This window comes from Molothrus aeneus, chromosome 3 (assembly GCF_037042795.1).
Source record: "Molothrus aeneus isolate 106 chromosome 3, BPBGC_Maene_1.0, whole genome shotgun sequence".
Taxonomy (NCBI): domain Eukaryota; kingdom Metazoa; phylum Chordata; class Aves; order Passeriformes; family Icteridae; genus Molothrus; species Molothrus aeneus.
The window spans coordinates 49,185,138-49,199,995 of record NC_089648.1 but is presented as its reverse complement, the minus strand read 5'-3'; the positions used below and the strand labels follow the sequence as shown (position 1 = coordinate 49,199,995).

Below are 14,858 nucleotides of genomic sequence, written 5' to 3'. Positions count from 1 at the left end.
AGCAGAGAAAAATCATTGGGATGTGGGGCATTTCATCTGAAATCCTTCCTCTCTTCTGAAGCTGCAATTAATAGCAAGTGGAGTAAATCAGCCTCCTGACACTGAGGTTGTCATGATGGAGGTTCTGTCTTTTCAGTGGTGGGGGCTGGTGGCTGCTGAGAATGGATGCCATGAGCTGCCTCCATCTCCTGCTGCCTGGCTGCAGACATCCCACCCAATCTTTGCCTGTTCTTTCACCACTGAGGTGTCTGCCTGGTGCAAAATTCAGTGAATCACAGGGATGTGTGAGTTGCATAAGTTGTAAAGAAGGGGTAAGGTGTGCACTGGTCAACAGTCAGATTTTGTAAAAGAGAAATATGCTGTAGAGATGGGGTTGGTGGGTCCAGCAGGCTCTGCTCTGGGGGGTGTAGTCTGACTTCTAGCTTGTATGCTATGAAAGCAGAGGTAAGCTCTGTGAGTGCAGAAGGAGCTGGGCTATGGCTAAAAGATTTAACCAGGACAGACGGCAACTGAGCTGAGAGGTCAGCCTCCTTGGAAGTGTCCTCGACTGCACAGGGGTGTTTGCAGCCTGGGCTCATATTTTTGTTTCAGGTGATGAGCAACACCTAGAAGCCATGATAGTGTACAGTACTGCCTGTTTAGGCAGAGGCCTGAAACACCTGAGTGCCAGTACAGGAGTCATGGTGCAGAAATCCCCTGGCAAGGAGGCTGGGCTAGGCTGAACTTGGGATAAGAAGAAAACACTGCTTTCATGTAGTTTTTGGCAACTTGCTCTTCATGAACTCCTGAGCAACTCCAATGCCAGGGCTTCTCTGCTGTCCCTGGCAGAGGGAAGGCTGTAGGCCTGGTCTGTGCCTCTGGGGCTGCACACACAGCTGTGTGGAGGCTTGGATCACGTGCTGCCACCACCACCTCCCAGGGTGGCACTCAAGCACCACTTGTTGGGAATTCCTGAAATAACTGATGGAGTAACACAGAAAGCCAAGGCAAGCCAGTGTGGCTTAGGTTTTGTTGCAGTCTGCTCCTGCACCATCCATACTCCCCACACTCATTCTTCTGGGGTCTGAAAATGCTCTGCACTCACAGGAATGAACTCCCTATGCCCAGGTCCTTCAACAGAACCAAGAGCCCTTTCTGAGAGAACACCCACTTACAGCAAGTTATCTATCACCTCTTCAAAGCACGTGGCTGCATCATCTGCACCAAGGAGCAGTAACAGGCTGAATGGTAGTGCTGAACAGAAAGGCTTCCTTCTGGGGGTGTCCCATCCTCAACTGTGCTCTCTCGCATAGATATAAAAATAACAAATTCAATCCTTCAATAATTTATTTCTTTATACCAGAGAAAGTTTATACATTTAAGTTTGTAACTTTCAACACTAGAGTAAATATATGTAAAAAAAATCCTGGCTGTGCAAATTTCAAATTGCATTGTTTCAAATAATATAAATATTTTAATAAAACATATGTTCACATTAAGGTTCGCAAAATATATAAAATTTAACAGAAATAAGTGATGAGTTTTTTTTTTCTTTTTAGAAAACAGATTTTTAGTAACTAGAAAAAGATTCTAAACTTGAGAAGCAAGTTAGAAGAGATCTCACCTCCAAAATCATAGCAGCAAAACAGATGCTGAAAACTTAAAAGGTGTAAAAGGAGAAGAGAGAAGCAGGTAACAGGCTCAGTGGTAAAGCTGAGGTTGCTAAAGAAATTACTGCAGATTGAGAAGTGGATGCATAAACTTCAGGAGTACAATCTCAGCCCTGAAGAACTCTTGTTACTGAGCTCCCAGCTATTTGCATGGTAACAGAATCACATTAAGGATGACAAAAAGTGTGACAGAAATGGGGAGGGAGGGTACAAACAGCACAATCATACTCCTGACATTTGCAGTGCAAGAAAGACAAGAGCCAATCTTGTTTCAGAAGTGAAGACAAAGGGCTTTGGGGTTTTTCTTGTCTTTTGGAGGTAATTCCTTCCACACAAGTGGAAAATGGCAGGATACATTTTCACCATCACAAGCATTTCTTCTGCAACTTCTGTCTTTCCAGCTGTCTTGCGATTTGGGAAAGGGTCTAAATTGGGTTAGGTTAAGCATGTTAAAGGAGCAGATCAGTGCTGGTCTTGTTTCTGGCCGTGGTTTGCTGAGGGCTCTGCAAACACAGAAGTGCTCACTGTTATCCCTAAATGCCCGTGGGAGCTCCTGCCCTGTGAGTTCTGCAAGAATAGAGAGGACACGGGCAAACCAAACCACGTTTCTTCAGATGTCAACTGGAAGTAGCATCAGTCTGTCCTGGGTAATCCCATTCAGGAAGGACTTGCCCCTGACTGATGTATGCAGCCATAAAAATGTCCTGCACCTCTGACAGTAGACATGGCTCCTTCCCTGGGAGAGGGGAGGTATTGAGAAACAGGCAGAACTAGGAAGTTCTTTGGATTCAAATGCTTCATACTTCCTCCTGGGAAGTCCAAGAATTAAATATGGCATTGTAGGAGCTTAGTCATGAACGGGAGCTCTGTGCAGAAGGCAATGTGACCTTCTCAGCAGTCCTTGTATGCAGTGTTTAGAGGAAGTAGAAATTTATTCCCATTACTGGGAATAAACATGATCTGAGCAGACAGCTTATGTTTCCCCTCACCCTCCCACTCACAGGACTGTTAAGTGTTTTGGACGTAGCACCATTTCAGGGAAGGAAGTAGCTGGTATTGGTTTCTTGTTCTCCACTAGCCATAGATCTGTTTGAACTGGTAGCACTCGTTGCAGTAGCCGTTGCACTTGGCATTACCATAGTGATCGCAGGCAGGGGCTCGGCAGCGTTGCTTGGGAGGCTCCTGTGCTCCCGGCTCCCTGGCACTCCCCGGCGGTGGCAGCTGACCCAGGCGCCGGCACTCTGGGCACAGGTCGTCACTCCTGCAGGCCAGGCTGTTTCTACACGAAGCCACAGCACACTGTCTCTTCTGGGCACTCAATGCTGCTCGCTGCACATCTCCTCTGTGCTGCCCTGTTCTCTTGAAAAATATTAAAACACATTGTCAGCTGCTGTGCTGGCAGCACAAAAGGCTTTTCATTTCCTTTTTACTCTGCTCGTGGTTTGTATAGGTAACCACCTGGGGGTTGTTCACAGGCACTTCTACAAAGTGCAGTACCAAAGAAAATCACAAATTCTGTCATTTCTTAGGAAAAATATTGGCTCTTTTACCTTTGGCAACCCTCAATTCTAAAAGGACCAAAACCAACTGAATTAAAAACCTTATCTAGGACAAAGACAATCTGTGATGGACTCAATCAAAAATGCAACTTGAACCCCTTGACACAGATGCACAGCTCTAAGGGTAAGAATGAAAATCTTTCCCCAGTCAACAAAACAACCTAGCTGTTGGTCCAATTGCTTCCACTGGAACTGCTGGCAAAATCCCAGTGGAGGTAAAACTGAGCATGATCATGGACAACCCTAAACTGAGAATGACTTTTTATGAGGGCCGCTCAACTGCAGCAGAAAAAACTCATGATATGCTCTTTGCTTGTCTTTCCATGATAGTTAAGATGCAGCCATTTGAGGATTTTCTAGTATGGATTCCAAGTTGCTTCCACAAGAGAAAAACATCCAGCGCTAAACAAGAGGAAGATTTAGAGAAGTTCACACTTACTTCTGGCTGCCTCACCAGCTGCTCTTCTGTCCTTCTGGCTTCTTGGAATCGCTGGTTCTGGGCTATAATGAAGCAGTTCTGGCAGTAGCCCTCGAGCATTGTGCTGCCCAGGGTGCCGCAGTCGCGCCGCTGGCAGGACACGGTGTTACGGAAGCCAGCAGCGGAGCTCCCCGTCTGGTCTGCTGCTGAAGACTTCCTCTGAGATCTCCTCTGGTGGCGCAGCAAAACACTGTCTGTAAAGCAAAGCATGAACAGGAGCAGTTTGAATGTGCCCAACAGATCTGATGACCCAAAGCAGCTACAAAAAGCTCTCCACCTTAAAAATGAAAATAAATTTAAAATATCAACTAGGCTCAAATATGGGTTTTTGACAATCCTGAGACTCCCCCAGTTGGTACATCTTTCTTCATGTTACATACATAAGCATGCTAATGCAGTCTGACACAATTTGTTGAAACAGATGATTTGGGAAAAACTTGCTCTAAGTAGGAAACCTAGATCACACTGAAGTCAAGACGAATTTCACCTTTGACTTCACTTTGACTGTCATCTGTGACCTACCCATTTCAGCCTCCACCATTTCAGTCACATTAGATAATTGAAGTACAGTGGTACAGAGCTTAAGGGGAAAAAGTGCATTATACTTTTTAGTCTTATGAAGCAATCTTATATATTCCACAATCAGAAGGAAAAAAAATTTCATTGTGAGCAATGCTGGAAAATAAGGTATTGCAAGCTGGCACAGACGTTCCCTAATCTGAACGCACATGGAAAGCTCAGTGTTGTGAAAGATGTCTCTGCCAACAGCAGGGGGGTTGAATTAGATGATCTTTAAAGGTTGCTTCCAACCCAACCTATTCCATGTTTCTTTATTTGTATCAGCAAACTTACGAGTAATAAAATAGTCTGAAGAGATAAGTAATAATTGTCTCTTACATACACCTTTCAGCCTCTACACCTAAGGGTTCTTTACCTGTGAAACAGGGCAGCAGCATGAAAGATGAAGATTTCATGCTGTGATTTATTCACAGACTACTGCCTTTTTTAAAGTCAGTCTTTAAACACACGTGCATGCACACGCAGGGTATTACCAAGGAAGATTTCAAGGTAGAGTGTACCAACACACTCCAAAGTTACTCCAAAATACAAGCTAATTACCTACAGTCAAATTCTACTTGCTCTGCTTGTCAAGACAACTACAGTGGTTACTCCAGAGCATTATACCTGTTACATCCAGAACAGATAGAGATCTACAGAGTCTTCAAGGCTTTTTAAACACCTTGCTAACATAACTGATTTCAGTACCTTCCATACACTTACAGCATTTCCTTCACTGACCTCTATAATTTGTCTAGCTGTGAAGAAAATTCATACCAAACCATGATTGCAGTGGATGATGGGGAGTATCAAAAGCCACCCCCTCTTAAGTTGGTTTTGCTTCCATCAAAGCTGAAAGAAGTTTTACAAGGATTTCACAGATTTCTCATACTGCTGCCATGTGCCCCTTTATGGTATGCTGGTTTTGGCTGGGGTAAAGTTAATTTTCTTCACAGTGGCTGGTATGGGGCTGTGTTTTGGATTTGTGCTGAGCACAAGGCTGATAATATTGAGATGTTTTTGTTATTGCTGAGCAGGTCTTACACAGTGCCAAGGCCTTTTCTGCTTTTCACACTGACCTGCTGGCAAAAGTGCGTGGGAGAAGACACAGCCTGAACACCTGTCTGCCCATAGCAAGTAATGAATTAATTCTTTGTTTTGCTTTGTTTTGCTTTTTATGTATGCAGTTTTTGCTTTTCCTATTAAACTCTCTTTATCCAAACCCATGAGTTCTCCAGCTTTTACACTTTCTCTTCTCTACCTGAGCCTGCTCGTGGGAGAGTGAGCGAGCAGCTTTGTGGGGCTTGGTTGCTGGCTGGGGTTAAATCATGACAATGGGATAGTAACAGAGAAAATCACCTTCTCCTCACACTGTTTTCATCCCCCCCTGCCCTTTTATCACCCAGTGCACACAGAACTTCACAGTTCAAGGAGGCTGATCTGCAGCCAAAGTGTGTCAAAGCTCACTCCATCTCCACTTACCATGGTTTTCCCTGTACTCAAAGAAGCACAGCGTGCAAAAGCCCTCATTTTGTGGTGTCCCAAAAAACTTGCAGCCAGGTTTCCTACAGAGGCTGCCTCCCCTGTTCTCCTCGGGGGACAGTGCTGGTGGCGGGGGCTCCTTGCCATGGCTGTTGGGAGCCTGATGGCAGGAGTGCTGGTGGAGGATCTGTGAGATCTGGGACGGGTCAGATGTTGATCTCTGGTGGCAGGTGGGCAGGAAAGAGGGACTGCCATTTGGGGACTGCTCTGTAGACCTTTTGAAGCAAGTGCTGCATATACCATTGAAGGTCCTCTTGGCCTTTTGGCGGCACATTTTGCATGTGGCATAGTTTAAGTGTCTCTGGTCATCCAAGTTGTTGCAGGGACTGAGCTGTCTGGAGTTGTAGCAGCGTTCACACAGCCCATTGTGTTGCACATTCAGTGTGAAGGGGCAGTCTGGGGTCCTGCACTTCATGGCTGTGGTTTCACTGTACAGGAAAAGGCTCGGAGCAGTCGGAGGCGCAGAGCGAGGCTCTGTTACAGGCCCTTCAGATGTCCATCCCCCAGGTTCACAAGTATCCCTACGGGAGGAGCCTGACCCAGCTGCCTTCAGCTTCTCAGGTGCTGCTTTGGAGGTCGGCTTTCTTCCTTTGCTTCCTTGGGACCTCTGCTCAAAGCATTCGTGGCAGTAGGGCTGGGTGTTCACAGACATGTAGAAAGGGCAATTTGGCGTTTCACATTTCATCTGTAAGAGGGAGAGCTGGGAAAGTGACAGATCCTGTCTGTTCCTGGAACATGTCTCTCGTCTAGCAGGTTCAGCATTCTCCTGCCACTTCTTGTACTCATGCTGTACCAGTTGAAAGTAATCTTCCACGAGGTTTATTTCTTTGGGTAGGTTGCCTTCATCTAACCTGACAGCCAAAAAAGGAAGATTGTATCAGTGGTTGAAAAGAGCAGATGGTGGGGGTGGAAGCAAATATAAGCAACGTGGGAAGGAAATGTAGACTTAATGCACATCCATATTACTCAGACAGAAGATCTGGGATGTACACTGTTGCTGTAAATGGAAATAATTTTAAAAGCAGGTGTTCAGTGATGGAGACTTTCACATCTGAAATAAATGTCCTGACACAATGCTAAACAGAAGTATTCTTAAAAGGCTTTGCTAAGTGAGGATTTTCTAAGAGCTGTTTGCATAAAGAATATGGGTAATCTCAGAAGCAGAAAGTCCCCCAAATGGTGAATTTCTCTGAGGATCAGTGCTCAACTGAGCATAATGATACAGTTTATTGTGAAATCTCCTCCTGGTTCTGCCCTGTTGGGTCTGTATCTACCAGCAGAATTCTTCTAACAAACTGTGGGGCTTCAGTGTGGTGTGTGAAATGCTAGCATCCATCACACCATCCTTATTGCCTCCAGCTGCCAGGAAAACTCTACACCGGAGTTTCACCATGCCACAGTTGGTAGGATGAGGAGCTAACATTTCTGGCAATATTCCAGAGCACATCTAGGCAGAGCAACTAGGGAAGCTCAAGTGCTACCCTTTATGTGTGCTTACATGCTTCAGGTAGAAGGACTTCAATTTTCAAGGCCCCTACACCAGAGCCAGCCAACGGCATGAAGATTTCTTTCCGTGGGGTAGTGGAGGCAAAGACAGAGGATACAGGGAGTTACTCCCTCCATCAGTTCTGAGGGGACTGGTTGGGCATCACTGCCAGTGCCCACTGCATGTAAGAAGCTGATGCCAGCTGCTCCCTGCATGTTTCCTGATGCTCAACCATCAGGGGGACAAGCAGAGATGCTGGTTCCTCTACTGGCCACAGCTTCCTGCCTGCTGCCACACAGAACAGCCCAGGGTGTTGAGGCATCTGTGCTCAGAACATACTGCCAAGTACTTTACCCAGGGCAGCTAAAATTACACCAACTGCCCATTATGCAATGTGCCCTTACACAAAGCACAAGAGCTTGAGCTAACTAGTTCCTGCATTTAACTACTTTTCAGCAACCCTCCTGTGTAATCCAAAAGTCACTGAAACTGATCAGATGGATTTTTTTCTCTAAAATGCTAGTTTCAGTTTGAACATATTTTTGCTTTTAAATTTAGACTGGCCTCAGCTCATACTACTTCAAAACGTATCAACAGTAATGCCAATGTTTCATATTTCAGGTAGTAAAAACATGGGCCACCTAGGAAGGAAGGAAAGACCAAAAGAACACACTGGGCTGCCCAACCTGTCCCACCTCTGTAAATAAGATAACTTTGAGGAAACAGGAATGACACTCACTTTGCAGCATTAATTAGATGAGTTGTACCATGATCCCAGCCTTGCACTGGAATTTCAATCACTATCAAGTAGTCTTTTAGCAGCTGCTCTTTCTCCCTCTCTTCTGCATCTGTCAGAAAGTGCACATTCAAATCCTCAAATCTGCCTTGCTCCCTGGTGACCAGAGGGACAGCCCGGATTTCTGTGGGGAAACAAGATGGATTAGCACATACACACACAAAACCACACAGATATATATATATGTGTGTGTGTGTGTGTGTGTGTGTGTGTGTGTGTACGAGTATTTACACAAACATAACCAGCCAGTTAGGAATAACCATAAAATACAACACATGGAGATACTACCACTAAACTTTTGAGAGAGAGAACAGCTGGGCAGAGCAAGGAGTTTCTGCATGGTACCACCAGTTTCTGCATGGTACCATGGTACCAAGCAGGGGGAGGTTGCAAACACAGCTACATCACAAACTTAGCCCCATTGCACAGTAGTTTTAATGTCCCCATAGCAACTATCTTCTCCACTTGAACAGGATTGTAGATCTTTGTTTGTTATGCCTTTTGGTGGGATAATGCTGCAGCCTGAACCTAGAGAACTGCTGTCCACTCAGAAGAGATGTGTTAAAAATGGTAAAGCATATATTTCATTAGTCCTGCCAGGCAGTGGTACCCTTCTGTGAGACTGCATCCTTCAAAGCTTCTTCTCTTACAATGTGGAAAGGAGGCCAGAACACAATAAAGCGGAGGTTAGCCTTTGACCAATTCCAGCCTGCAAGCAGGTGAGTTGCACTCTACTTTCAGTGAATATCTTGAAGGCAACCTTTAGTTTCTACTCAGATTCACAGACAAAGCTTTTTCTGCTCACATTTTAGGAATATATTTCAAATGAATCTAATTTAACTTTAAAAATGCAAATCTAAACCAGATCACATTTCAAATGCTTTATCAGCACAGTGGTTTTGAAGAAGTAACATAAATACCAAACGAGGTACTTGAAAAATACCTGGCCCACTGTCCTTCAGAGTCACCAGTGGTGTAAAATGCATGTTGTCATAGCCAAGCACAATTGGGTATCTGTAGCATTCTTCAGCTGGCCACAGGAGAGGCAAGTAAACACCGCCAACATTCAGAGGAGCAAAACTGGAGCCTGACTCTAAGCTTCTAACCACTTTATCTGCATAAAGAAGAAAAAGAAAACACAAATAAGTATGTACTACAGGCAAGAGAAAATGTATGCTGGGGGTTTTATAATAATTGCTGAAAACACCATGTTCTGAAATGCATCTACCTGTTGACTAAGATTACTAACACAGCACAAGAGTAACACAGTGGGATAACTGGCCAGGCAACTCACCTGCAAGGACAATGATTGGCCTTCGGAGGATGTTAGCAAGGATGAAGATGTGGATTTCTTCCAGCGCGTTATAGGGAAGTCTATTTTGAGCCCCAGATATTTCTGGGGAGGTCAGTTCAATGAGGTATTCCCACTCCTCCTCCCAGTTCTGAGGAAAGAAACAGCTGTCACCAATGGTTCAAAGACACAGAGGTCAGGAACCAGCTGCAGCACAGCAGAGCTCAAATAATCACATTTTCCCATTTCCTCCAAAGGGAGACTATTTCTGCTCTCCATTAATGGCAGAATCCATGAAGCCACAAAGCAAACAGAATCAGCAAGGCAATGCTGGCAAGCATTCAGAAAACAGCACCACTCCCTCAGGCTGCCTTACCCGGGTGTCATAACGGAGTCCTGTTTCTACAAACTCCTGGGATTTAACAGCCTCCCGCTGCCAGCGGAGCTTGAAGTTCCGTGTGTCAATCTCCCTGAGAGCACTAAACAATGTTTTTCTTAAGACAAGGTCAATATCTTCTATACCCCACATGTACTGTGATGCAGCATGCATAAGGCAATTTCCATCACCTGGAAAAAAAAAAAAAAGAAAGAGTGCATTATTTTCAAATGGCTATTTAAATAAAATGCCACAAGCCTGTGGGACGTAGAATTATACCTCAATTATGCATATTACCTGTGCACTTCTCTCTAAGCCTCAGACAGAAGGGTGGTAAAGAAGGAGACCAGAGTTATGGTCTCTGTTCAGAGACAGAAAGAAAAAACTTCCCTCCCTACTGGATTTGTCTCTGCACCAAGTTAACCTGCCATCCAGCAATGCCCCTTACCTATCTTACTTAATTTTGACTGATATCACAAACTAAATTTTGGGGTCAACTACAAATGTCAAACACAGCTGAAATAGCGTTTTAAACACAACAAAATCATCTTAAAATTACAAAAAAATACGTAAATCTCCCTCATTGGTGTTTTTACAAATATACACCCAATGGCATGAGGTTGAGATAATGGAAACCATTAAGACAATATTATAGTAACACCATATTCCCTCATGAGCACTGCTTGGCACTTGATGGCACTTGGCTTGATGGAGGAATTGTAATAAAAAAGGAGACGGAAAGGGAATGGCAGGTGATTTATGTAAAGCAATCATAGGAACACCTCTGGCCTTCCTCTCAGAAATGATTGCGTGTTGGGTTGTTACATATATTATTTAGAGGGCTGTTTTAAAAACACAAAATTAAGTCAATGAAAAACAGTGATTCGATTTTCATTTACACAATCTCCTTGCATTGAAAAATTCCTCTTTACAGGTAGGAAGGATTGTGATATTCCGCAGTTTCAGATGGGAAATTGAGACTCAGAGGAGATAACTAACTTAATTAAAAGGTGTGACAAGAAATACATCTATGGCTGGGTTTCAAATTCTATCTCTATCCATCTTCTTCAAAAGGGGATGTCTCCCCTGAAAGGGAGATATCAAGAATGATTACTGTCACATCCTTAGATGCAAAACTAAGTCTGATGTCTACCACAGTGGTAAACAGATTCACATAATACTAAGAAACCACAGCAATTTTCTTGGAATAGAAGACATCAACCCTGGTAAAGTTACTAGATTTTTCTCACATGAAAAAAACCCAAACAAACCCACCCAAAGAACTCCCACAAAAGAATTAAACCCAGTTTGCCACATACATGATGAGTTCAATTACACCATTAGTGAACACTTTTACTACTTATTCTGTGAAATTGCAGAGAAAAGCCTACAACAGAGTCCAGTTCCCGAATAAGATATAATTTGAAATCTACTCAATGCTTCATAAATTGTTATGGGATTGGTGCATATCAAGTTCCTCCAACCGTCTTCTATTTTAGCTGTCCTGCAAAGCTTACTTCAATTCTGCAGGCTGCTTACTTGAGCTCAAAAATCAGGGAACAACCAAGAAGACAGAAAAACTGACTGTGTTTCCTTCTGACCAAGAAAGATGACATATTAATCCCATTAAAATTTTCCCTTTGCAAAATCTAGAGCAAAGATAAGACTAATTTTTTTCTCTCTCTGAGAGCTCACTTTCGGTTCTTTATTTAGAAGCACTGCCCAAAATTCCTTACACAGCATTTGGAATTCCCCCACACCGTTTGACTAGCAATTGAGCAACAGTTGTACTTTTTGTTCTGCGGGTGCAGTGTGGCCTCCCTCGGACTTTCCCAGGGGGTGTGGCTGGGCGAGCTGGAATGAATGCCAATTCATTATACAAGTGAAATCTCTACAGCCAATAGATGCTGGAATTTTTCAATTAAAAAAAAAAAAAAAGAAGAAAAAACCCTAACAGTTTCGATTTTTCTACCTCCTACTGCTTTCCTTCTATCTCCATTCAGATGTCTGCAAAGAATTATGTGGTGATTAATACAGCTTTTTTAATTAAGAAAACCCCACCACTCCACAGATTCACAAACATACTACATCAAAAGATCCTGTAGGAGATACTTTCTCTGGTTTCAACAGCTACAACCTTAATCACAAAAAAACCTAGAATCTTCTGAAGAAAGTCCACTATTAACTGAGAGAACTAAATTATTCTTCCCATATCTATGGGTTAAGCAGCCAAATGTTTAAAAAATATTTTTTCATGCCGCATGGTAGAAAAAAAAAAAAAAGTTGTTTTCTGGGATAATACAGGGCTTCTCCAGGCTTCTGCTCTTCTTTCAGAGATCCTCTCCTCCAGTCCAATCTACTTTCTTTCTCCTACAAAGGTCCTTCTATGCAACTACTTTGCATAACCCACAGGTTTCCAAAGCCACTCCTACTCATGCACTTAATGACCCTGAAGCACTGAACTGAAGCCAAGTTCTTTGTCTGCTCAGTGTATGGGGAGACCACAAATCTTGCTTTGCCTTCCCTCAACCTGCCCTAATATTTCAGCACCTCGTATACAGGTACGCCTGTTCATGGGCGGGATCCAAGTCCACACTACTCCCACGTGTAACACTGGCTGATGGCCATGAGACAAAGAAGGAGGGCAGTGCTGCTGAATGTAATGTGGTCACCAACAAGGGTCTGTCCAGGCAGCCTTAACCCCTGCAGGATTTGTATTGACTGGAGATGGGGGATTCTAAAACTGTTACTCTTTGCCCTGGGCAAAAATTGTGCACATTGTCCATTTTCCTAGAAAATCTGTTCGAGTGAAATTTTTAAGATGCAACACCTGGAGTGATGTTACCTTCCCAGTATACATGCAAAGCACTGCCTGCCCTGGCTGCAACTCTGATCCTCCCAAAGCTCAAGATTCCGTGACTTCTGTGCACACACCTAATTGCAATCATGAGGATTTTACACCAATGCAGAGGCAGCCCAAAAAGCCCACCAGAAGGTCAATGCCTCTACAACAGTTACAGACATGCACATCAGCATCAGGCTCTAGGTTGGGCAGTGACATTTACTCAGTGAGTCTATTTTTATGGCTTCTGTACAACACAGCTGTGTAGAGTCAGACTGAAAAATATGGCAGAACTTGGAAAGAAAAAAATGTGGACTATGAAGATAAGGGCAATGTGTATACAAGCAGATATGAAAAGAAGCAAACCCAGAACACAACATGGATTTCAACAATGCTGCAGGTCCACCACACCCAGTGTTTCTATAACTGCTGTGATCTGCTCCTTGAGCAAATAGTAAGTATTTCTCATCTTCTTGAAGTCCTCACTGTCCCAGTCTATTGTTCCTGGTTAGAGGCAACCTGTGCTGTAAGGAATCCTGAGTCCAAGTTTGCAGCTGCATGACCACAAGTCATAGCCATTGCTGAATCTTTCCTCCACTGCATGCAAAATGCCCGTGAGTCTTACAGTCATGTGCCAAGGTTTCCTGCTCAAGATTGTGGAGAAACATAACCTGTTCAGGAAATCTTGGCACTACTGCTGTGCCTTTTCATTTGTAGCACTTGATGCAATACACACACAGAGTAACCCAAAAGACAAGTCCTGAAACCAGCACCGACTGTTGAGAGAAAAGGGCACTGCAAAATTTGTGTTGCACAAAGATGGGTGTCAGTCACACACACGGGACTTAGCAGTGGGTGCTTAGGGAAGGCAAGAGCTGGCAAACCCAGGCAGGGAGCTGAGGATGAGGGAGAGGCCCCAGAGTGGGGCGCTGAGCCCAGGGACAGCAGTGTCAGGTTCCTGGGAGGCTCCATGTTCTGACTGCTATTGCCATCACTGTTGTTAAAGCTGGATGAGCAAGCAAGCATTGCCTGCCAGCTACAACAGCAGGGCTTATTGAAAGGATATTAGCTTCTGCTAAATATACATGGGAATGCATCCCTGGTCACTCAAGGCATCTGAAGGCTCCTCTTGCCTGGCAGTAAAGGATGTTTGGCACTTCCGATGAGGCAGCCAACAAGTAGGAGTCAGATTCATGGGAAGGCAGTAGCTTCCAAATCAAGTTTCCCTGCCTTGTTCTTGACTCTGATGTGCCACAGGTTACTGATATTGTGAACATACCTGTGAAATTTCCACAATATTCACATACTGTGGTATGGGCAAGGGTCTGCTACAGCCTCAGAACAGCACATCATGTGGAAAGAATTTTAATTTCAAAACAGATTGAAAGGCAGCACATTTTTAAAGCCATGTGCTTCTGTTTCAGTAATGTGAACTCAGATGCTATTAATAAAGCTGATACATTTGTATGACCTGTTTTACTGTGAGTGCAAAGACCTGCTCAAAACTTACCATTAGTCTTCAAAGGAATGAGTCTCCGAACTTCCCTGCACCAGTTGAGCTTCCTGTGGCACTCCAGTGAAGTCTGGGTAGCCTGGTCAGTCAGGGACTTCTGAAGCATTTCCCGAAACTGGGGACAAAACTGGCACATTCTGAACATTTCTATGGTGTATCTGTGCATAGTCCTGAAGTGATGAATTATTCCACTGGGAGGTTTGACTAGATCCTCAGGTGTCCTCTCTCTGATCTTCATAGCCTTCAGCATATTGCTCTGATACAAAGCTTGAGGAAGGATGTGTTGGCCAGCCATGTTTCTAGAAGACATCTGAAATGAAAAAGGATCCTTTTATTGGCATGTTAGTGTCCTTCTATCACAGTGCTATCACTTCTGCAGTGACTGAGAAAAATCCCACGGCACTTTCAGCGTGGGATTCTGGATGAAGTTTTGCCTAAAACAAGTAGAGTGGATGCAGCCCATATGAGCCTTTCATAAATAACAAATATAATAAGTTCATATTAAATTCATAATAAGTTTTTTCAAAGCTCACATTCACTAACTTTTCTGCATTACTCAAATACAGACACTGATCAGCTTATCCCACTCATTTGCTAATATAATTTACTATGATATTGAAGAGGATTTATACATAAGTAAGGAAACTGCACCATGATTCAAAAAAAGCATTTAAATCAAAATAAGGATAAGAGAAGGCAAGGTCAAGGGAAGGGAAAATTATCCTGGAAACTTAACTAATTGATAATTGCACAGTGTAATCCCATATG

General features: G+C 43.7%; 1 protein-coding gene across 1 annotated transcript; it reads right to left on the bottom strand.

Annotated features, from left to right (window-relative positions):
* Window positions 1–1,308: 1,308 nt before the first annotated feature.
* Window positions 1,309–14,400, bottom strand: TNFAIP3 (TNF alpha induced protein 3). Its single transcript, XM_066545690.1, has 8 exons — window positions 14,088–14,400; window positions 9,736–9,926; window positions 9,363–9,510; window positions 9,012–9,182; window positions 8,012–8,192; window positions 5,727–6,637; window positions 3,648–3,880; window positions 1,309–3,008 (listed from the first exon to the last, which is right to left on the bottom strand). The coding sequence occupies exons 1-8, from the start codon at window positions 14,398–14,400 to the stop codon at window positions 2,724–2,726; spliced, it is 2,433 nt and encodes an 810-aa protein (XP_066401787.1). The 3' UTR covers window positions 1,309–2,723.
* Between the last annotated feature and the right edge of the window lie 458 nt (window positions 14,401–14,858).

Coding starts and splice junctions, on each gene's coding strand:
- TNFAIP3 (XM_066545690.1), bottom strand. CDS start 14,400: ATGTCTTCTAGAAACATGGCTGGCCAACACATCCTTCCTCAAGCTTTG. Junction 8,193..9,011: donor TCTGAAGGACAGTGGGCCAG/GTATTTTTCAAG, acceptor GTTTCCCCACAG/AAATCCGGGCTGTCCCTCTG. Junction 6,638..8,011: donor CATCTAATTAATGCTGCAAA/GTGAGTGTCATT, acceptor TTTGGCTGTCAG/GTTAGATGAAGGCAACCTAC.